This window comes from Equus asinus, chromosome 12 (assembly GCF_041296235.1).
Source record: "Equus asinus isolate D_3611 breed Donkey chromosome 12, EquAss-T2T_v2, whole genome shotgun sequence".
Taxonomy (NCBI): domain Eukaryota; kingdom Metazoa; phylum Chordata; class Mammalia; order Perissodactyla; family Equidae; genus Equus; species Equus asinus.
This window is the reverse complement of record NC_091801.1, coordinates 68,586,036-68,610,133: the sequence shown is the minus strand read 5'-3', so window position 1 is coordinate 68,610,133 and position 24,098 is coordinate 68,586,036. Positions and strand designations below refer to the sequence as shown.

At 42.2% G+C, this 24,098-nt stretch overlaps 1 protein-coding gene across 3 annotated transcripts in view; it reads left to right on the top strand.

The window, feature by feature from the left end:
- The first annotated feature begins 9,791 nt into the window (after positions 1–9,791).
- ANXA13 (annexin A13) overlaps positions 9,792–24,098 on the top strand; it is a 52,066-nt gene continuing 37,759 nt past the window's right edge. For 2 of the 3 annotated variants that reach the window (XM_014867865.3, XM_044743768.2), the window contains exons 1-2: positions 9,792–9,894; positions 11,016–11,138. In XM_014867865.3, the coding sequence (XP_014723351.1) occupies positions 9,880–9,894; positions 11,016–11,138 (138 nt within the window). In that variant the 5' untranslated portion in view covers positions 9,792–9,879. The remainder of the gene's footprint in view (positions 9,895–11,015; positions 11,139–24,098) is intronic. The other variant, XM_070481553.1, reaches the window with a different exon arrangement.

The window sequence follows — 24,098 nt, the reverse complement described above, 5'->3', positions numbered from 1 at the left end:
GGAGTGACCTTTTGAGCAGCCACCCACCGTACCTCATCCCCACCAGGCCGATTCTGATTCTAACCAAAGCTCTTTATACAAATTAAATTAAATTTACTAATTTAAAATATTTAAATTCATTAAATAAAGATTTATTATTAACTAGTAATAAAAAATAAAACTACCTGAGAAAAGATTGCTTCTGTTCAGGTGATATGTGTATTCCTGAAAACCTATAAGGTTAATTTTTACAAATAAAATATACTTTAGACACTTTGCTCGCTTCGTATTACTCTCAGGTGTATTCAGCATAGTTAACCACTTTCCTTCTTAAAACGTCCTCTTGCCTTTCTAGACACCGCGTTCTTCCAATTTTCCTCTGAACTTACTTGCTACCCTACGGTCTCCTTTGTGTCTCTTCCTCTGCCTTTATCCAGTAGGTGAGCATTGGCACATCTAAGGCTTGGTCCTGGGTCCTCTTCTTTTCTCTCTGCTTCTCTTCTCCATCAATAATCTCCACCCAGCTTATGACTTACATGTATGCCGATGATTCCCAAAGGTATCTTAACCCAGGCGTCATTCATACCCAGCTGCCAGTTTGACATCTCCACCTGGGTGTCTAGTAAACATCTCACGCTTACATGGTCAAAGCCAAATATCTGATCCCCCTGCCCTGAGATCTCTTCCCCCATCCCAGTCTTCCTCCCCTCGGTTAGCGGCACCACCTTCGACACAGGGGCTTGAGCCTCAGATCTGGGAGAGACATCTTCGATTTTCCTTTTCATTCCATCCCCACATTCAACCCAGCAGCAAGTCCTCTTGGTTCCACTCCCGAATCTGTGCCCATTTCGAGACCCACCTATGCATCCAAACCACCCGCATCTCTCACCCGCTCCCCTGCAAAAGCGTCTTAACCAGTCCCTTTTCTTCAGCTCTGCCCCCTGAAATCCATCACACACACACAGCCAAGGCAATCTCTCAAACAGTAACTCAGATCCTGCCTCTCTCTTCTCTAAAATTCTTTACTGGTTTTGCAATTCTCTACAAATGAGCTCCAAATCCCTGACCATAGCCTGGAAGGCCCCCTCCTTCCACAGCCCCCTCTTACCCGCCCCCCACGGTTGGCCTCCCCACTTGCTCACCTTCATATCACCCTACTCATTTCTGTCACAGCATCACACTTTTCACAATCTGTAATTATGTTGCTTTTGTCTTTATCTTCTTCTTTATGTTTCCCCCCAAAAGAATGCAAGCTCCACCAGGACCCAAACTTGGTCTTGTCACCACCAATCCCCAGTGACTAGCAGAGTGCCTAGCACATAGTGGACACTCAATAAATTATCTGTTTAATTCTTTTAATTCATTAAGTAAGTAGTGGAGTCGAATGCGCTAACAAGTCTTCTTTGAAAGAATGCTAATGGGGAATAATTCAAGAATTACAGAATCACTCGCACAAACACACTTGTTCCCTTTTCGATGAGTAGGTCAGAATCTCTCTTCCTAACTTGCATTGGTTTACAGTGAAAAAACCTGTGTACACACACACACACACACACACACACACACTTTCTTCAGCCAAATTATCCATTTACTCAAGGAGTATTTGTAGGAATTAAAGTCCTGCTCAAGAAATTTTTATATCCCTTGGAAGTTGTCGTAACAAAATCTAGCCTATGACCGACAGCTCTCTAAAGAATTCATTGCTCTCAGCCACCCAGCAAAGACATGTTGTAAGTCAGGCGTCATACAAGGCTCCAGACGTAGGAAGGTGAAGAGGAGGTAGTCCCCGCCCTTGGGAAGTCCTGTCCCGGGATGAGAACGGTGTCAGCAGGGAAACAAATGAAAAAACCAACACAGCGGGGTGAGGGCTGAGCTGGGGGGCAGCCTGCACCCCACAATGCTACATACTCACTTCTTGAGCTGCTAATTCCACCCTCTCCTCCCGTCCTCATGATCTCTCTCCCTTTTCCCTCTTCTCTCTATTGTCTTACTTCCCGTATGCTGCTCCTTCTGCTCTTCTGTATTGGACATCTCTTGTTTTAGCCAGCCTACCATCCACTCCCCCTTCTGTCATTAGGAGCACCCTAATTTTCTCTGGGTAACCACTCCTTCCCCACACTCAGGCCACTTGGTTTGCGTGGTGCTGGCTCCTCTTTCAGCTCTAGCCATGACGTGAAACCCAGTCCTCACAACGTCCCACCAGCTATGGTGGCCAGTTCAGAGATGAGCGTGAGTGCCAGTCTGGGCCAGAGAATCAGACCAGGACATGGGTTCAAACTTAAGGGAACAGAACACTCTCATTTTCTTTTCCCCAGTTTTGGAATTGTGAGGATGAAAATGTGGATCTGCTGGCATCCATCTTGCCTTTGAGAGGGGAGAAAGCAGAACTGAGAAACGGCAAGACACAGTGGATCCTGGGAATATATTTTTTGAGTAGCTGGATCCAGCTATGCCTGAAGCTGACTGTTTTTTCTAATTATGTGAGCCAATAAATTCCTTATTTGCTTAAGTTATTGTGAGTCAGACTTTTCATTACTTGCAATCAAAAAAGTCACAATATACCTTCTTAAATCCAAATTTTAAGGTTAGGATCCAAGTCCAATCGCAGTGCTTTAGGTCTGGAGGTAAATGTAGAGATGAAAACTAACTCTTACAGTGGCATAGCAGAAACCTAAGAACTGTAGAGTGTGATTCTGATATGACTATATTCCTAAGCTGTACCAGAGACCAGCCTAAAATGCAGGCCTTTGCTCTCCCAGTGCTATGAGTTGCTTTTTTGCCACAAAATGCTATATGAAGTCAAGGTGTTTTTCTTATATGGATGTTTTATTTTCTCAACTAGAGCAGAGGCACTTGACAAGACAGAGGTGGGAGCTGTGTTCTAGATTTTTCATACACCTTGTAGCCTAGTATATGTCTTACATGTGACAAATATACAATAAGTACTTGCTAACCAGTGAGTGAAGAAGGCATTTTGTTCTGTGAGATTTTCATTTTACGCTTGCAAGATGAAATGTGTTACTTTCAGGGGTTTTACTACTGGAAAAGGATAAGAACGTAGAAATATAGCTATTTTCAGCAACTATAATCATTTCCTGCAGACTTCAGTCTTCTTGTCTTAGTCAAGCAACAATTTTTATGAAGTAGCCATTGCATGCAAACACTGTGGGGATTTGCCAAACAATAGGTTTGTCTCGGCTCTTGGGAATTTATTAACTAATGTAGAGGGGAAAAAAACTATAAACAAACATGACAAAATACTAACATTTTTGCTTTTGTTTATGTGGAGGAAAATATCAGTCCAAAAATCAACAGTAATTTTTGGGTTCTATCTAAATTACAGTAAATAAGTTAAACACTATTAATTTTCCCTGCAGAAATAGATATTAGGCAAGAGTTCAACTTGATAGTTATATTTAGAAAATCAGTATCTATGTGCTTTTGTTATTTTGAGTACTGTGTGGCTACAGAATAATCTGAAATACTGGTGGTCTTGCTATCGTGTAATATGAGATTTTCCCCAAGTATTTCTGAAACCAGGCGCCAACTTTCTTTTTTTTTTTTTTCTTTGAGGAAGATCAGCCCTGAGCTAACTGCTGCCAATCCTCCTCTTTTTGCTGAGGAAGGCTGGCCCTGAGCCCATCTTCCTCTAGTTTATATGTGGGACGCCTGCCACAGCATGGCGTGCTAAGTGGTGCCATGGCCGCACTCAGGGCGAACCCGGGGCCACCGAAGCAGAACGTGCTCACTTAACCATCGCGCCACCGGGCAGGCCCAGGAGCCAACTTTCTTTAACTATACTCAGTTGGTTGTCTGTTTGCAAAAGTAGTTAGATAATGCGTTACTAAGCCTCCCTCCCACCCAACCCCCCGTAGATAACATCTCTGACACTTGGGTCACCACAGTAATGGGTACTTAAGTTTCCCAGGAACTAAGAGTTGACCCCTTGTCCAGTTCAGGCAGATTGAGACCTCTGACTCATCAACTGGGCCTACATGAATGACCAATAGGTGACCCTTTGAAGTCAGAAGGCCGAAAACTCTACCCCCAGATCATGCTAATGCCGCTATTTTGTGAGCATGCGTCCTATGAAGAGCCATGAAGCTTGGTTACACTTGGGCAGATCATCAATTACTTCACTTCTCCTTATCTCTTATCTTATCTCCTTATCTCTAATCATCAATTCACACACTTCAGAACACACTGTCCCACTATCCCATAAATATCTTAATCCTCATTTTCAAGGAAGTAGACTTGAAATTTGTTCTCCCTCTCCTTGCTTGGCTGCCTTGTGAATAAACCCTTTCTCTGCTGCAAATTCTTTGTCTTGGTGATTGGCATGCCATACAGTGGGCAAAACGAACCTGGTTCAGTAACAATTGGAAATGTTATTAAATATACATTATACAACATAATGTGTTTGCTGTGAGAATCATGGCAACTGATAAGGGGTTTTTGTTTCTTGGTCTTTTTACCTTTTTTTTTTATTGAGTTCTCAACAGTTAACATCAATGTGAGATTTCAGTAGTACGTTATTTCTTGTCTGTCACCACGTAAGTACTCCCCTTCACCCACTGTGCCCCCCTGCACCCCACTTCCCCTGGTAACCACTGAGCTGTCTTCTTTGTCCAAGTACTTGTTTATATTCCACATATGAGTGAAATCAGCTGGTGTTTGTCTTTCTCAGACTGGCTTATTTCGCTTAACATAATTCCCTCTAGGTCCTTCCATTTTATTGCAAATGGGATGAATTTGTCTTTTTTACAGCTGAATAGTATTCCATTGTGTATATATATATATATATATATACACCACATCTTCTTTATTCAATCATCAGTTGACAGGCACTTGGACTGTTTCCACATCTTGGCTATTGTGAACAGTGCTGCAAGGAACATAGGGGTGCATATGTTACTTTGGATTGTTGATTTCAAGTTGTTTGGGTAGATACCCAGTAGTGGGATGGCTGGATCATATGGTAGTTCTATTTTTAGTTTTTTGAGGAAACTCCATACTGTTTTCCACAGTGGCTGCCCAGTTTGCATTCCCACCAGTAGTGTATGAGGGTTCCCTTCTCTCCACACCCTCTCCAACATTTGTTATTTTTAGTCTTAGCTATTATAACCATTTTAAGAGGCGTAAGGTGATATCTTAGTGTAGCTTTGATTTGCATTTTCCTGATGATTAGTGATGTTGAACATCTTTTCATGTGTTTATTGGCCATCTGTATATCTTCTTTGGAAAAATGTCTGTTTATCTCCTCTGCCCACTTTTTGATCGGATTGTTTGCTTTCTTATTGTTCAGCTGTGTGAGTTCCTTATATATTATGGAGATTAACTCCTTGTCAGATATGTGATTTGCAAATATCTTCTCCCACTTGGTGGGTTGTCTCTTCGTTTTGATCCTAGTTTCTTTTGCCTTGCAGAAGCTCTGTAGTCTGATGAAGTCTCACTTGTTTATTTTTTCTTTTGTTTCCCTTGTCTGAGAGGACATGGTATTTGAAAAGATCCTTTTTAGTTCAGTGTCAAAGAGTGTACTACCTATATTATCTTCCAGAAGTTTTATAGTTTCAGGACATATCTTCAAGTCTTTGATGCATTTTGAGTTTATTTTTGTATAGATAGTGGTCTACCTTCATTATTTTGCATGTAGCTATCCAGTTTTCCCAACACCATTTATTGAAGAGACCATCTTTTCTCCATTACATGTTCTTGGTACCTTTGTCGAAGATCAGTTGCCTGTAGTTTCTTGGTTTTTTAGCTGTTGCATTAGTTTCCTAGGGCCGCTATAATGAAGTACCACAAATCGGGTGGCTTAGAAAAACAGAAATTTATTGTCTTGCAGTTCTGAGGGCTGGAAGTCCAAAATAAAGGCACTGGCAGCACTGTTCTCCCTCTGAAATCTGCAGAGGAGGATCGTTCCCTGCCCTTTCCTGGTGTCTGGTGGTGGCCATCAGTCCTTCATGTTCCTTGGCTCGCAGCCAAATCACCCTAATCTCTGCCTCTGTCATCACCCGGCCTTCTCCAGTGTGTCTGTGTCTTCACATGGCATCTTCCTCTTCTTATAAGAGCACCAGTTATAATGGGTTCAGGCCCACCTTAATGACCTCATCTTAACTTGGTCACATCTGCAAAGACCCTATTTCCGAATAAACTCGCATTCACAGGTCCTGAGGGTTAAGACCTCAATGCATCTTTCGCTGGGGGTGGGGAGGGCAGGGAGAAGAGGTTACAATTTAACTCATGACAGATATACAAGTACCATTTTTAAGAAGTGTTAGAAACTTAACTTTGGTGAGCCGTACAGAAGGAAAGACTCTCTTCGGCCATACTGGTTTACGACTGTTATTGAAACTCATAAGGTTCAAAGGAAATTAGAACTTTGCTGGCATCAGCACTTTGAGAACCACCAAAATCCAAGAGATGCAAATGAATAGGCCGGGTCTAGTAAAGGAAGATATTACTTTATTGTACAGCAGCACCTGTAATAATTCAGAATCACTAAATATTTACAATGATACAGGAAAAAAAAAATCCAAACCCCTCCCATCACTTTTCTCGTGCCCTCTCTCCGCCCATCTGCTCTTCTCATTCTTCTTTCCCAGGCAGTTCTTCTCCACTCTGGGCCTCCAACCAGGACAGCCTCCAGAAATGGCCTGGGGTCATAGGAATTCTCCTTCCTCCCCATCCCCCACCCCTACCCCACTGTTGCTTGTAATTACTGGTCACCTTCCTACATACCCATCCAACTGGGGCAGGAGAACATGAGGAGATGACACTCGGAACAGTTCTGTTTCAGTCAAATCCAAACTCGACTGCGGGCAAATTTAAATAATTAAGAGGTGGCTATAGTAGTAGTGACCTAGAAAAATCAAAAGGTGTGTCAGCTTCTTACTTGGCCTCTAAGCTTTCTATCTTTCCCCTCACTGAAGCCATAAACTCTATCTCTTCTTTATGCATTTCCTGTGCTCAGGAACTCAGCACCCATGAGCAAAACTTATCTCCACGTCAGCATTGTACACCAAATTGCCCTGTTCCTCCTGAACTTTGAGCCTCAACAGCCTGGGGTGGGGTGCGAGATGTCACTGAGCAAGAATTCTAGGAGGGGTGAGTGACACAGTGGTGACACAGAGAGGACTTGCCTCTGAGAAGCCTGGGGCTGGAAAAATGAGGCAGTGGACTATAGAACACTAAATTAGATACCAAAGACAAAAAGAATAGTGAGTGGTCAAAGCATTGGTTGTTAACTTATAATTTTTTGTCTTCTCCCCCCATTCCACTGTCAATTCCAAGAGTTTTGCCTGGTTTGCCACAGCATCGCCAGCACCCGGCATCCTGCCTGGTGCATAAGAAACTCCAGTCTCTCTGGCCGTCTTTCATTTCCTCTAATTTGCAAAGCTCTTTCCTATTTCTGAGTCTTAGCACAAGACAAGACCTTCTGGTCTGGAACACTTTCTCTTCTCTCTTTTTTTTCTCATCCTTTGGTCCACTGCTTAAATGTTAGCTCCTTGAAGAGCCCCATCTCTATTTAAAGTACCTACACACACACACACACACACAGGTTAGCCTCTGTTACAGCATCCTGTTTATTTTCTTCACAGCCGGTACAACAATTTGTAATTTCCTTTTTTTTCCTCTAAAGATTGGCATCTGAGCTAACAACTTTTGCCAATCTTCTTTTTTTTTTTCTTTCTCCTCAAAGTTCCCCAGCACATAGTTGTATATTCTAGTTGCGAGTGCCTCTGGTTGTGCTATGTGGGACACTGCCTCAGCGTGGGCTAATGAGCAATGCCATGTCCGCGCCCAGGATCCGAACCTGTGACAGCCTGGGCCGCCAAAGCAGAAGCACGTGAACTTAAACCACTCGGCCATGGGGCCGGCCCCAATTGTTTGTTTCTTGTATAGCTCTGACACTTGACTGTAAGTTCTAGGAAGAGAAAATTCGTATCCGTCTGGTTCACTGTTATAGTTCCAGCAATAGCACATCCAAGGCACTCAACAGATAGAGGTTAAAAGAAGAAAAGAATGAATATGGACAATCAGGATGTAACAGACCTATCAGAATTTTAATACTATGTTGTATGGGAACTTAGCATAAAATAAAGACACTGTCTTAGACCAGAAGATAAAAGATGAATTATTTAATAACTATTTAGGATCGACTGAATAACCAAAACTAAAGGTGAATTCATCCCTTCCTTACTCCATATCAAAATCAATTCCAAATGGAGCAAAGCGCTAAGACTTAAAGAATGAAGTCACTAAAAGAACTTGAAGAAGATGTACAAGAAGTTTTAATCCTCTAAATGCAGAGACTTTTTCTAAGCAAGCCGAAGAAAACAAGATTGATATATTTGAATACATAAAAACAAACACTTTCTTCACACGCACATACGTACTCAAAACATAAACAGAGACAGAGGACACATAACAAATCCCGAAAAAATAATTATTATACTTGACAAAAGCCTAGATTTTATTATAAATAAAGTGTTGTTACATATAAATAATGAAAAGACTAATAACTCAAAATAAAAATAAAGGACATAAACGAGCAGATCACAGAAAAATTCATACAAATGCCTTTTGAGGAACAGGATATATAATTTTAAGAATATGAAAAGAAAGGAATGTAAGTTAAACAGTAAAATGACCATTTTTCATCTTCGAAATGGGCAGAAATGAAAAACTGTCATAATGTTTAGTGTTGGCCAGTATGTGGGGAATGAGCACTGGCATTTTATTGTAGAGAGGTACACATCCTGTCTTCTGAAAGTCAGCCTCATGGGCCAGCTGGTCTTTGAGAGTGGCTCAGCAATTTTATGCCTGTACAGAGGACAAGTTGGCAACATCTATCGGAATTTTAAATGCACATAATCTGGCCAGCAATTGTACTCTAAGATTTTATTCTATGGATAAACATGCGCACATACGCAAAGATGCCTAAACGAAAATATTCATGCAAAAGACGAAGACAACTTAAATGACCTGGAATGGTGGACTGATGAAATAAGGTGTGGTTCATATCTATAGTAGACTACCATGCAGCCACTGAAGAAGAAAAAGAAAATTTATAATAGACTACCATGTGGCCACTGAAAAAGAACTTGGCCACAAAGAGCCAATGTCACGTAACTCTTTAGAATATTAAGCATATGAGGCATGGAACAGAATGCATTGTACAAACCCGTTTCTTGAGGAAAAAAACAGACCAAAGAGAAATAAATAGACAGACAGAGAGAGAGAGAAATAGAGAAATAGCAGATGTGGCTATATATACATACCGTTTCTGGAAGGACTTAGAAGAAACCACCGGTGGGAAGGGCTCACTTTTCATGGCAACTTTTCATATTATCAGAAAAAAATGTACATCTGCACGTATTATTTTTTAACTTAAAAACTAGTTACATTATAAAAGTGTTAGCATAACTCAATGTAGCCTTCAAAAAGACTCACTGTAATGATGATAGTGATGTTCATAAAATAGTAAGATTTTTCAGTCTTGTTTGGGTAATGCTTTTTTTTAAGGTTAAAAATTTCAAATGAACACTACCCTCCCCCCCGCCCCCGGAAAAAAATAACTCTTTCAATAATCTAGAAGTGAGGCAGTTTCAACCCTTTAGTTGTGAATAAGACATTCATCTCTAAAAGCCTATGCTTGATTTATTAATAAATATTTTATTTTTAAAAGATGGCCTACCAAGGCAACATGGGCAGAGGAAACTCATTTGTAGCTAACGCCACTCCCTACCCATCCCCAACAATGTATTCAAATTCAATACCAAAAGTTACTTATTAAACTCAAGAGCTATTATGCCCTGGGAAAAACCATTATAAACTTAGCCTGTAGGAGAACTGATCTCTTAATGAAACACACAACTGTCTCAGAAAAAAACGAAAATGGGCAATCGTCACGTAAGTATTTATTGCTGTTGGGCATGAAACAGAGTTTTAATTTTGGTTAGCACGTGGAGAAATTTAAACTATGAAATCATGATTGATACTATTATACTTTATCATTATGGTTACCCCTTGTTGTTGATTTTCACAACAGCATACTATGCTTTTTAAATGCATTTGGAATATCCTTTTTCTCCATTAGTCAAAAATCTCACCGGAAGGGCTAAAGTGTTTAAAACAAAGTGGTAAACACTGCCTTGCCGGAAGCCAGTGGTTAGTATATATTTGTGGAATGTATGACTAATGCCGTTAGTTGTAGCAAAGTTGCACAAAACTTCATTGACTATGCCTATCAGAGTCGCGTAGGAAATAGGTTCTTGTTGCAAATAACAGTAGACCAAGGCAAAAATACTTCTCCCAGTCCTTATAACTTGGATTGAAAGGAGAAAATATTCCGGTATTATTTCTAAACAGCACCAAACATCCAGATATTTGCAATATCCATGGAATGGACTTAATATTTTACTTTTCTTCTGAAATGCCTAGTGTGAATAGTGTTTCCATGAACTATTAATGCCTAAAACACTGCCATTTGGAATCAACTATGCCCAAGGCAGTTCAGAGTTAAATCTTGATTTTTTTACATTGAAAAATGTATATCTAAAGCTGTTGCAGTAAGAATTTTAATGAGATTTTGTTACACCTATTACAGTTTCCTACAGCATGAATGATTCTTCGTGTGTACACTAGGTGTGAAGAGAATAAAACTTTAAAATTTTCTAAACTATAGCTTTTCTTATAAGGTTTTTTCCTTTGCTCTAAACTAAACTCATACTCCGATGGTTGCAAACCTACAAATATCTTCTTTGGAGAGGCATTATTTTTAAAATCATCTGTAAATAATATTTTCATACTAGCCAAGACTATGAGCCTTCCATTCAGTGTACCTTTCAGAGAAACTGAAACCTGCTTTTCAAATAGTTCTGATAGATGCAGAGGGTTTGGGGAACGATGGTGGGCCCCTGAATTAGGAGTTTAGGGATAGACATTTTTATCCCTTGAAAGTCAACCTCTTGGGGCTGCTGGATTTTGTGAGCGGTTTAGGATTTTTACGTATTTCTTTTTTGAATCCTCAGAGCCAGTCTTACTCCCTCTCAGAAGGCAGTCAACAGTTGGCCAAAGGGGACACCCAACCCTCGGCAGTCTTGCAGCCTCTCAGCCACCCATCAGGGCATGGAGAGCCAGAGGCCCAACAGCCTGTAAGCACTTTATTTTCCCTCCAAATCCTAAGTACGGCCGGGCTTTCTCATGGGCCCAGCATTCCTTGCCAATGACTTGTCATGTTGGCTCCTCCACGATCCTCCAGTCAGAAAACTGTCATCATCAGGCATCATCTCCAAACAGAGAAGTGTCTCGCTGGAAAATGTTTGTTACAGTATTTGCAGCTAAGGAGAAAATGTAACCTAGGAGCTCAGCTTACAGTTGCAACAGTATCCCCTTCACAGAGCCCTAGAGTAGAGGGCATGATGCTAAAATGTGCCACTATGACATTTTAGAAAATACTAATGGAATTTAACATGTGCGCAAAGAATGAATATGTTCAAAGACTGTGCTTCGAAATAAGTAAATGCAAAACCTTTTTAAAGGACAAAAAATGGTCCCAGTAATGACTTAAAGTATTTGCATTAGAAAATGACTTGAATACGTAAAAACTTAAAACTACAATGTCTGCAGTTTTAAACCAGCTACACAACCAAAACAAATTTACAAATACGTCACGATGTGCAAAAGTATGTTACTGATTTAGTGTAATCGACCATGCTAGTTTGCTGAGATTAAGTGGCCGAACTCAATGTAAAAATGGTCCTGATTGCGATAATGTGGTCTCTTTTGAGTTGCAGCATATCTAAACTATGAGGTGATGTGTGACTTTTAGATTCTCCTATCACGTTTGTCTATCCAAATTACCGAGAAACTTTTGTTTGTAAGATTCTCTATAATACAGTTGGAACTTCTCTTGGCTAAGATGCATGATTTTGATATCAAATCTCCCTCTGTTCACTGTTCTTTTATCATTAGCCTGCAACAATTAAAGTACAGCTATTTGGCATATACACAATCATAAATAGAAACACAAATGCAGGCATTGAAATCACGTGCTAACCCTTGGTCATCCTGATGGTCCAATATGCTTTTTGTTAGTTTTTAAGTTATTAGCATTAAGTACACTATTTAAAAAGCTTACTAGGAAAGTTTTGCATCCCCAAGAACATGTCCACAGACCAAGGTCCACAGATAACTGTTTGACAAACATTGCTCTAAAGCCAATAGAATATTGGCCAAGAAAGTACACTTTCCAAGGTACCGTGACATGCAATTCTAGCCAATTCTGAAAACTGAAAATTGCTTTTTTTCCTTTGTGCTTTCTTCCAATCCTTTTGCCGTCGTTAATGAGTTTTTTGAACTGAAGGCACAGTGTTTGCGACTAACCTATTCAGAGCAGGAATAACTGATACTGAGTTATTATCGTTTGCTAAATCACACAGTGTTCAAAGAGTTTGCTTAGCCTGGAGGACATGTCCTTGGGCTCAATGAGTTTGTGCATAGACAGAAAAATAAGATCCACAGAAAAACCTGCTTAGGTTTAGTCAGACGACTCTTCTATTCTATTATATGAGTTGTTTTCAAGAGAATCACCATCTAAAGGAAAACAGGGTATTGAGATAAACAGAGAGATGACTTTGCTATAAGAGTGTGGCTGGTGGGTAAGGGCAGATTAATAGAAAAGGAGCGAGATTTAGGGGAGCCTTGATTGAAATAATCACAACTCAAGAGGACCAATGCTTTCTGGAAAATTATTTTCAAGGCTAACGAACAGGCACTAGAAAGGGCTACCGCCTTGCTATTCAAAGCATGGACCCTGGACTAGAAGCAGCTTCCACGCTGCCTGGGTGCCAGCTAGCAATGCAGAACCCCGGGCCCCCCCAGGCCTACTGAGTCAGATCTGCATTTTAACAACACCCTCGAGTGAATCTTGTGCATTCAAGTCTGAGAAGCACTGGACTGGGGAACAAGTTCTCAAACTTGGCTGCACGTGGAAATCACCTCGGGAGTTCTAAAAACCACTGATGCCTGAGTCCCACCCCCAGAGAGTCTGAACTAATTGGTCTGGTGGTTGGCCGGGGCATTGAGGGTTGTAAATGCTCCCCAGGTGATGCTAATGTGCGGCAGAGTTTGAGAAACGCTGAACTGGAGCATACCACTGTCCTTACGAGAACAGATCAGCACACTGCTGATGAAAGCAGGTGTCACTGTGAGTGCCCATAAGTGAAGAGCAACTCGTGAATGTGGGAGCATCTGCTCAGCGATCTGCCACGGTGTTTGTGAACATGCCACGTTTACAACTTGCTTGTGCCAATATTGAGCCAACATAAATATTGTCTAAAATGGAAGCCAGTTTGGGTTGTGTAGCAGGTGGACACCAGGTGAGCTCAAGTAAAGGCGGATTGGGAACACCTGGGAGCTGCACAACAGGTGGGGAGTAGGTCCAGATTCCTGAGAAGAGAAGGGAGGCTCTGGAGGCAGATAAAAATGTGACTGGGAGTTTGGGATACAAGTGAGTATGGTTTGAAGCTACAGTGTGCATTGACCTGTAATTCCAAACCGCAAAGAATCATAGGGAACCCTGCACAGAAACCAGCCTCGACCACGCAGTCATACCTCTCCCATCAGGAAATCTTTGATCCCAGAAAGTGAATCCTCCAGAACATCACCGTGAGTATAAGAGGAAACAAAAAGGGGCTCTGGTATCAAGACAGCATGCACCAAAGATACCTTCTTTATTCGAAGACAAGTCTCCCATGCGACGTCTAGCTTACATTTTAGACACAATTAGACAATCTTGGCTTTCTTGTCTATAGCAGATAAAAAGCAATCATTTTAAAGAGGTGGAAAAAAGGCTGCCAAGGACAAATACACAGACAGAAGGAAGAACGTGCAAACTGAAAAACTGACACAGGAACTCTGAAGCTGTAGGGACCTGGGGCCACTTGTTGTAGGGGATGGAATCCGGGGCATCCTAGGGCACGCTGGCATGTCTGCTCTACCACACAATGACAAGAACCAAAACCGCCCGTAATGCTGGGCATACCTGGAGATTTAAAGGGGGCCCTCCGAAATGATGATAATAACTGATGTTTTTCAAGTGCTTGCCAGCCTGTGAGCTGTTCTGAGGACATGGGCTGTGGTCCATCAAGTTTGAGTCTTTCATTCTACCCAGCAGACCACGTACATGTTGTATCATGTAGTCCTCACAATGATTCTGTGAGGGAGATGCCACCATGATGATTCCCCTTTTAAATATGGGGCAAGTGAAGCAAGACGGGGTTAGGTAATTTGTCCAAGGCTGTTCCTCTAGTAAGAGGTGGAGCATGGGTTTGGACTCATGTACAAGTTCTTCACACTACGCCTTGGACTCCATAAAGGCTCATATACCAACCAGAAGCTGACCCAGTGGGACTTCTAAAACTATTGAAGTGGGTCATCCCCTCATCATCTCCTCTTTACCCTCATCCCTGAGCTCCCTCCATCTCCCTCTACCCATCCCATCAAGCTGGATCACATGCTCTTCCTTAGTGCTTCCGTTATACTCTGTGGGTAACACCATCACTCTTCTCCCATGTGGCTTTAGAACTGTTGATACACCTGCCCCACACTGGACTGATGGCTCCCTGGGGGTAGGACTGCGTCTTGTTCATCTTTGCATCCCCATTACTAGCACATACAAATGTTCAGTAGAAGTTTGATGGAGTCACCCATTTACTACATTCTCTAAATGAGCCTTAAACCAATGTTCTGCTCAGTTGGAGCCCATATCCTACGTCCAGTCACAACCCCAGACCAATGAGTGAGTGAGGTTCTGGCATCTGTATTTTCAAAAACTCCCCAAGTGAGTCTAAGATATTCAAAGTTGAGAACCATGCATCTAAATTCATGCATTCTTCTGGTGCAATGGTTCCCAAAGCTGGTCCCAGATCGGCATTATTGGATAACCTAGGATCTCGTTAGGAATGCAAATTCTCAGGCCCCAGATCTACTAATCAGAACCTCTGGGGGTAGGCCCAGCAATGTATAGCCGAACAAGCCCTCCAGGTGTTTCTGACGTTTGCTCAAGTTTGAGAAGCAATGTTGAAGCCAAAAGCCTTTCACGGGCCGAGGTTAGAGCTGTGCCCCAGCTTTGGCTATGAACCACTCCCGCCATGCAGCCTGCAGAGCCGGCCTGAGATTGGCATTTAAAGCCTACTTAGCTCCACACCCTCCTCCCCGGGCCTCTCACACCACTCCCCACCCAGAAAACTGCCCTATTCTGCCCTGTCCTCCACCCCACCCCAGGCTGTGCTCTCTCCCACATCTCATCCCAGAACCACAGAGTGAAAAGGCCACTGAGGAGAGGCCCTCTGCCGGCACAGAGGAAGGGGCCACTCTCCTTCCTTTTGGTCGGTTCAACATATTCTTTCAGAGAAACTACCATGAGCCAGGTACTCTTTGAGGCTCTGTAGACAAAAGGAGGAATAAGATAAAAGACCACAGTCCATGCCCTCAAAATAGCCCACAGTCTAGCGAGGGAGGCAAATGAATAAATAATTATAATGATGTGTGATGATGCACTAATAGAAATGTGTCCACTGGAACAAAGTTCAAAAATTGGACAGACAAGGAAGCCATCAGACAAAGAGAAGAGGATTCTTAAAGTGGAGAAGGGCATTCCTTGCAATGCAGGAGCATATGCAAAGAGGCCCAAGAATGCCTGTGCTCCGGCTAGAGCTCCAGTCTCGCCAAAGCACTGAGTACATTGTCCAGCAATCGCCTATGTAGCTGCCATCCTCTGCCCCGAGGCTAGGAGCTTCTGCAGGGCAGACACTGTGGCTTACTCTTGGCTGTGTCTCTGTGGCTTGACACATAGCAGGTGCTCCATACATATTTTTGATAGAAAGATAAATGAACAGGGAGCAGTGACAGGAGACAAACTAGACAGGTGCACAGGATGAGACCCAAAGGCCCTTGTGTGCTCTGCGAAGTGTATTGGTTTCCTGGGGCTGCTGTGCAAAGGACCACAAACTGCATGGCTTAAAATAATGAGAATTTATTCTCTCAAAGTTCTGGAGTCCATGAGTTTGAAATCAAGGTGTTAGCAAAGCCACATTCCCTCTGAAGTCTCTAGGGAACAATCTTTTCCTGCCTCTTTCAGCTTCTGGTGGCCCAGGCATGGCATTCCTTGACTCGTGGCAGGATAACCCCAATCTCTGCCTCTATCTTCACGTGGCCTTCTGCTCTGTGTGTGTCCCTGTTTTCTCTTCTTTTTATAATGGACCCCAGTCCTTGGATTTAGGACCCACTCTAAACTCAGGAAGATCTCATCTTGAGATCCTCAACTAATTACATCTGTAAAGACTCTATTTCCAAATAAAGTCAGATTCAGAGGTTCTGATTAGATGTGAATTTTGAGGGGACACTGTTCAACCCATTACATCAAGGAAATTGGATCTTATTGCCTTACGCCAGTAATGGTTTTTCACCTTTGCACATCAGATTCCTTTGGAAGCCTTGTTTAAACAGAGAGCTGGGCCTTCCTCCCAGAGGGTCTGATTCAGTTGACGCTCTATGGTGGGGACCAAGAATTTGCATTTCTTACATGTTTCCTGGTGATGCTGATGCTGCTGGTCCAGGGACCACACTTTGGGAATCAGTACCTTAGGCCGTAGAGAAGCCCTAATCGATCTCAGATGAGGGAGTGACAAGGTGAGAGCTGCACTGTGGATACATCTTGCTGGAAGCTGGTGGAGAGAGGTTTGGAGAGAGACACGACCAAAGGCAAGTAAAGCACTTGAGAGGCAGCGGTCCTGGAGAAAGTGACCAGCACCTGCCCCCAATTAAGACAGTGACAATGGAATTGAAGAGACGAGGACAGACTGGAGGGTCAAATCCATATAAGTTGCTAACTGACTGGACATGGGAGGGGAGGGAAACAGAAGACGACTGAGTGACTTCCAGGTACCTGGCTTATGTACCCAGGTGGATGGTGGTACACTTTGGGGATAAGGCAAGGTGGAGGTTTGCAAGGTGAGAGGATGAGTTTGGTTTTGGGATCTACTGAGGTTGAGGTATCCGTGGTACACCTGGGTATAATGCCTAGCAGGTAGCTGGATCTGAAACTCAAGAGAGATATCTGGGCTTAAGGTAATCGGAAAGGCATGGATTCATAGTTGTTTGGTTTGTTTTTAAGCTAGCATGTGTGTGGTTATGAGAAGCAGATAACCGGGCTAACAGTGGCTTGAATAACAAAGGCATTTAATTGTTAACCCTAACAGGACGTCTAGAAGGAAGGGATTCCAGTGTTTGTTCAGCAATTCAGTCATGTCATTAAGGACCTAGGCTATGTCTGCCATTCCATTCTGCCACCCTTGATGTACTGGCAACGTCTCCCCTCATGGGTGCAAGATAATGGTCATTGTTCAAGTTAATGATCTCACTTGATAGGGTCATGAGCAGGAAGGAAAGAGACAGGGAAAAAGTGCCTTTCTTCTCCTGTACCACTCCCCCATCAGTGAGGAAACATTTTTGGAAAGCCCCCAAGTGGTCATCCCTTCCCCTCTCATTGGCCAGAATTGGTCAAAAGCCCATCCCTTGACCCATCACTGGCAAAGGGGAAGAGGATAGTGAGCAATTATGACTCATCCCTGGGGCTGGGGAAATCTTATCAGCTAGTGCTCTCTCTCCCACTCTCTTCTCCTTTTTCTGTGTTGGCCTCATTCTCTCCTACTGAAAATGAATTTTTTCTTTTCAACAATATGGGAGGCAAAAGGAGTCGTGAGAGGGAGGCATGGCCACAGATAGTTCCTGTACCACAAAGGGTTCCATGACCTCATATAGCTCCAGATTAACCATCTCAAGGAAAAAGAGCTTCTTTCTCTAAGCATCTATATGTAAAATGTCAGGGAAAAATTCTAATTGGCTTGGATCAGGTACCTATTCTTGGACTATCACTCGGGCCAAGGTTGGCCTTACCCATCCTTCGGGGTGGTGAACATTGCTTTATCATTATTGTATTCTTGTAACTATTATTTTTATTAATATTACTACTACTGTTGCTGCTATTGGATGGATTGAAATAGAAAGAAAATGAAGACTTGAAGATAAGGTAGAAAGGCAGTAAAATGATTCACCCTTCCTATGATGGGGGTCTGGATGCTTGTGGTAGGAATGAAAAGGAAGATAAAAATGTTAAAAATAATTTTAAGGAAATAAGTAATAGGTTTGGATCCAAAGCATATTTAAACTTGCCTATCAAGGAAAAGAATAACATTCATTGTCTTGATTCTGACTGAGACAGAAATTTGCCCAAAGCAAATCCAGCTATTTCACCTTGTTTCCTTTTTAGCAAATCAGAACTTGTTCACATGCTGTTGGTTATGACCTTTACACAGCATCTCTTGATGCTGTAAGGGCCCAGCTCAGCCCCCAATATTTTTTCTTTTCAATTTCATCTGCCCGCTTAGTATTGACTCTTAACCATCCCAGAGTACACTAGCTTCTTTTTTACCTTCAAGCAACGAATCCCATGTTTATAGTCTCATGGAACTGGCAAAAAAAAAATAATAATAATAACCCAAAAAACTAGCCTTTAGCAATAGAAGAAAGAAATGGATAATTCTTTTCTAATGAGAAAAGTGCTTCATTTTTCATAACTCTTGAAGGCATGATTTCTTTCACGGTTGAGAAATAGCCATCATCTCCCTACAACCACCTCATTCTCCAGGTTTACTTTTATTGATGCAACACAGCAGTAATTGAATATCTGGAGGCTTAGCACTCTTCAGAGGGCTCAAACTCCCAAAACAATCTGGGGACAACTTCAAAGCAGACAGTCATTTTCCCCAGGACACAAAATCTTGTTTCCAGACAATGCATGTTATTCTGCCTCTAGTAGAACAGTACAAAAGGGCCCTATGAATGAGTCAACTGAGGCTGCCAGTTGAGGCTCCTGCCAGTTGAGGCTGTGAGCCTGTAATTGTGACGGACACAATGAAGCAGGGGGCAATGACAGGCTTCTCACTTTGGACCGACTTTAACTCAAACTCTTCCTCCCGGTTACCTGATCCCAGGATTCAGCTTTCAGATCTGGCATCTGGGTTACTTTGAAATAAAATTAAAGAAAAAATGACACCATGGTCCACTTTTAATCTTCCCCTTTTTGTAACCACAGTAATTCGTTCTTTGTGACTGGGGACCTGACTTCATAGTCCGTACCTATGTGCCATTTACCACCAGAAGCTCAACCTTTTCAACACCTTTTAAAGTAACGTGTTGACAGAATTGTTACAACCATTAGGCCTGAGTTGTAGACCTTAACACATTAGATCTTGGCACCATTGACATTTGAGGCCAGATAATTCTTCATTGTGGGGAGCTGTTCTGTACTTTCTAGGATGTTTAGCAGAATCCCTGACCTCTGCATCTAAATATCAGTAGTGTTCCCCTATTTGTGACAACCAAAAATTTCTCTAGACATTGCCAACTGTCCCCAGGGAGGCAAAATCACTCCTGGTTGGTTGAGAACCTCTTCACTAGACAGAGACCTTAGATGGGAAAGCAAGGCTATGGGGCAGGAGATGTTCCCATATTGTCTTTTTCTGGCTGAATTTCCACCAGCAACCATGCATTCCTGGCCCTCTGGTCCAGGCATTACCTTATACTGATTGCTTCTCTTATCACAGGGTAAAAGCCAACTCAACTTGAAGATTGACCCTTGTCCTCCTGTTGGTAACAACAGCAGCTGAGAGGCTGTAGTTTCCCCCAAAAAGGCTGTGAGCCCATTAGTGACTTCTGATGGCCAGGGTGAGAAGGGCTTCTTTGCAGAAACACCCAGTAAAGAGGCTGCTGAGCTTTTGGTTTTCCTACCTAGATGAGCAGTGCTCACCTGGAATGACTTTGACTGAAATAATCATGAGTCCATTTGCTCACCTCTCCTCTGTTTGGGTGTGGCTCCCAAAAGGGCTGCCGCATTCATTCTGCCTACACCAGAGCTCAGTGCATGGCAGGCCAGTCACATTGTTTGCACTTCTGAGTATTTTGTGAGCACCTTCAGGAACAATGGTGCCCACCAATTTAGGGAACTAGATGTTGAAGAGTCTTAAGGTCATGATATCGAACCTGCAGTGGGTTCACTTACTCGTTGTGCAGCAAGCCAATCTCTGACATTGAGTGTAGTGGAAGAAAGTAGGACTTTATTATTGCAAAGTGCTGAGCAAGGAGAATGGGAAGCTAATGCTGAAATCCCAAACCCCCCCAAAAAGCTACAAGCAAGAGTTTTTATTTGGGATTTTAGGTAGGGTAGGGGGAGTATGCAGCCTTGCTGGCCGGTGTTTTCCCACCAGCCTGCATTTGGCCTTAAGAGGCTGCTTGCAGAGAGAGGGGAGTACTAAGACAGGATGATTGCAAGTGGACATCCTTGGCTGTCTTGCCTTCGTGATTCATGGTAGATTCTGAGATCAGGGAGCTGAGAAGTTGAGGTCTGGGAAGCCTCATCTTTCTGACATCCTCTAGACAACAGTTTCCCCATGGTAGAGTTCAAGGACACGTGATTAGCTAAAACTGTAATGTGAGCCCAGCAGCAGGCCACCTGGGCTTCAACAATTTGTAACTTCCATTTGGTTGTAAAGCTCAGGGAGTCAAAGGTTGAAGAGACAGATATTTACATTTGAGTGTAACTAAAGAAGCAGGGAACAGGGATGAATGTTTTTGGTTTTAACCCCATATGTGCTGGGTTCAATGTAGGGGAACCGATATCAGGGCTGACGTTAACTAAGAGCCAGTAACAGTCAGATCTCCTTAAGGTGAGGTCCCAACCTGGTAGTTACCTTTGATAGGCAAATATCACATCGACATGTATAACCCAAAGAGCACAGCCTAAGAAAGCTTGTTTTTCTGGAAAATGACCTAATTATAACAGTCTTCATTAAAAGGTATTCTTAAAACGGCAACAGACAGTCCCAAATTTAGGAGGAAGGTCATTTTTTTTTTCTTATTATTCTCCTCAAAGCCCCCCAGTACATAGCTGTATATTCTAGTTGTAGGTCCTTCTGGTTGCAGCATGTGGGATGCCACCTCAGCATAGCTTGATGAGCGGTGCCATGTCTGTGCCCAGGATCCGAACCAGCAAAACCCTGGGCCACCAAAGCAGAACGTGCAATTTAACCACTCGGCCACTGGGCCGGCCCCAGGGGGTCATTTTTTTAATCTAAAAAGTTTCACTCATTTTTCAGAACACACAGCATATATAAGTAAATCATATTGAGAGCTGATCCAAGTGGATGTTTTTTCTATTTTCAGCCTTATTTGCCAAATAATACAAATATTCTTACCCATTTAGAGTGATGGCCAAATACTTAATTGCCATATATGTCACTTTAAAACTGCATCTCTGAAAGGATGGATCAGTAGGAACAGCTCTGTGCATTGTCAGCACCTTTCTATAGTTGAGCAGAACTCAGGCTTCCTAACACACTTGACTAGCTATCTGGTCTACCTCCTTGATTAACAGACTAAAAGAGCTTCAAGTGGGAGGAGGATCTAAGAACAGAAGGATCAGCTTTGCTATTAGTCAGTGTGACCATGGAGAATCCTAATTAAAATGGGAGAATACCTAGAGTACATGGCGAAATATCAAATATTCTTGTGACATTGAAACTGTGCTTAAATATACCCAAAAGAGTACACTGCAATACATATATTTTCTAATCAGTAGTTTTACTTTTTGCTTGAACAAGCATTTAAGTGGATTTTGATTTAAAACCAAAAAAAGCAAGACTTTTTGTCAAATTTATTGATCTAAGGAAACCATGCCCAAGAAACAATCAACTTAATGAAACAATATACCACTAATTGCCCAAGATTTACGTTTAAAGATGTGAATGGCCCCTCTGTTGTGTTTCAAATTGCCCATCAATGAAACATGTCTGTGGAAATGTCACCAGGATATTTTCTAGCTCTGAATTTATGAACTTTAAGAGTATAATATTTTGCATTCATACTAACTGGTTCCAAAGCACAAATGAGTAACCAGTTCGAGGTAAAAGAACATTGTCCTGAGAGAAAGGAGTCCAGGTTTTTCCATAAGCAAGTAAGTTACTCTGGGCAGATGGCTTAACAACCAGGCCCCAGGTTATCTGTAAAGTGAGGGGACTGGATACATTCAGGGTTTCCCAAACTTCAGACTTAAGTACGAACTTTGTGAATGTTGCCAGATATATGGGTCACCTGTTCTAATAGTCTATTAACCACTTTCTTTAAGTCCACTCATCTTTTTGACACAAATAAATTTATCTTAAAAAGAAATTCTGTTAATACCATAAATGAGAAACCAACATCAGTTGACATAAATGGAGATAACTAAAAGAAAGCAAAAAGATTTTATCAAACTCTAACTAAATACTATTGCCAGCTGGAGGCTCAGATATTGAGATATTCTGGTTTTTGATAAAAAGTCCTATTTGCGTGAAATAGGGAAGAGGTTGGCAAAGTAACTTTCTGAGGCTTTGTGGGCCACTCAACCTCTGTTGCAACTACTCAATTCTGCCATTGTAGTGTGAAAGCAGCCATTGACCAAATGTATATGAGTGGGTTGGCTAGGTTTCAATGAAACTTTATTTATAAAAAGAGGTGATGGGCTGGGTTTGGCTCACCCAAAGTCTGTAGTTTGCCAATCCTTGAGTTGGAAGAGTGGGAAAGACATACTATCACCAAGAAAAGACTGACTCAATCAGAACTGAGAGAGAATTTAAAAAGAAATTCCTTTCCCAGTAGGAAGTTTAATGGGCTTTAATACCTTCAGTTTTCATGTCGCCCATTTTTAAAAACCCTGGGTTGAATTTCTACCCTAAGAATCTATGATAAATCTCTTCCCTCTATCTTTTGCTCCTTGGATAAAGTCTAGGATTTCTTATTTGTATAAACCCTCAGTACGTTTTTAAGTTGTCTTTCTCGTTTGTCAGAATGCCAACGGGAAAGTTTCTAATTTTTGTCTGACCAATGATTCTCAACTCTGGCTGCACATTAGAATTATCTGGAGAGTATAAAAATACATGTAACTAGTATATACCTATATCTCAGAGATTCTGATTTCATAGGACCAGGATGGGACTCAGTCATTTGTGTATTTTAAAACATCTCCAATGATTCTGAGGCGCATCCAGGGTTGAAAAGCTACTAATCTATGTTTTGCCCAGGTTATCTTCCTCAGAGTCTTCCCTCATAGGTCTTATTTCTAAGAGCCCCAAACTCAATTCAGCTCAGGCTGTTCCATGCCTGAAAGTCTTAGGTCTTTACTTTCATGAAAATGCCTCCTGGCTGCAGAGAAGAGTTACTCCATCAATGCAAATGAGCTTCATTAATACGTAAATATTTACCAAATTCCTGTCATGTGCCTGGCACTGTGATACGTGCTGGGGATATGACAATGAATATGACATGGTTCTTGACCCCAAGAGGTTTAGAGTCTAGGGAGAAAGATAGACTAGTGAATAAGTATAGTAATATATCTTAAGGGGATCTGATAGAAGTCTCTAGAGTGGAATATTAGCACAAAGGAGAAAGTGGTGCGCTACAAAATGTCTCACAACCACCCTCTGGGAGAAAACAAAACCCGGTTTGTGGCATTTTCCAATTTCCATGGTATAAATACTTCCACTATGGCTGATTTCAAGCATGATTACCAGCATGATCCCACTGAACACAGAGTTGGGAAAAGTTACACACAATTGGTTCTTGCAAGCTTGCAAAGTCAGCTCCAGCTAGCGTGACCAACCGTCCTGCTTTACCTGGAACTGTGTCAGTTTTAGCACTGAAAGTCTCACATCTTAGGAAACCCTCAATCTTGGGCATTCAAGTAGTTCTTTGCCTTGGCTCCAGCACGCCACTGGCAGAAAATCCTCAATTCTTTCCAAGAGGGCCAGAAAGTTCCAGAGATGAGATGAGTCTTGCCAGTGGGATCAATTGGTGGGCAATCAGGTGTTTAAAAGATGGAGGGGCATGAAGCCCTGTGCTATCCATCTTCTTGGGCCCACAGAGGACTCGGGTGGTCCAGTGAGGAATCCTCTCGGAGCAGCCCTCTCTTCCTCCCCTACCTCACACTGAGGAGCCACTTGCTAATGAAACAAATCCGC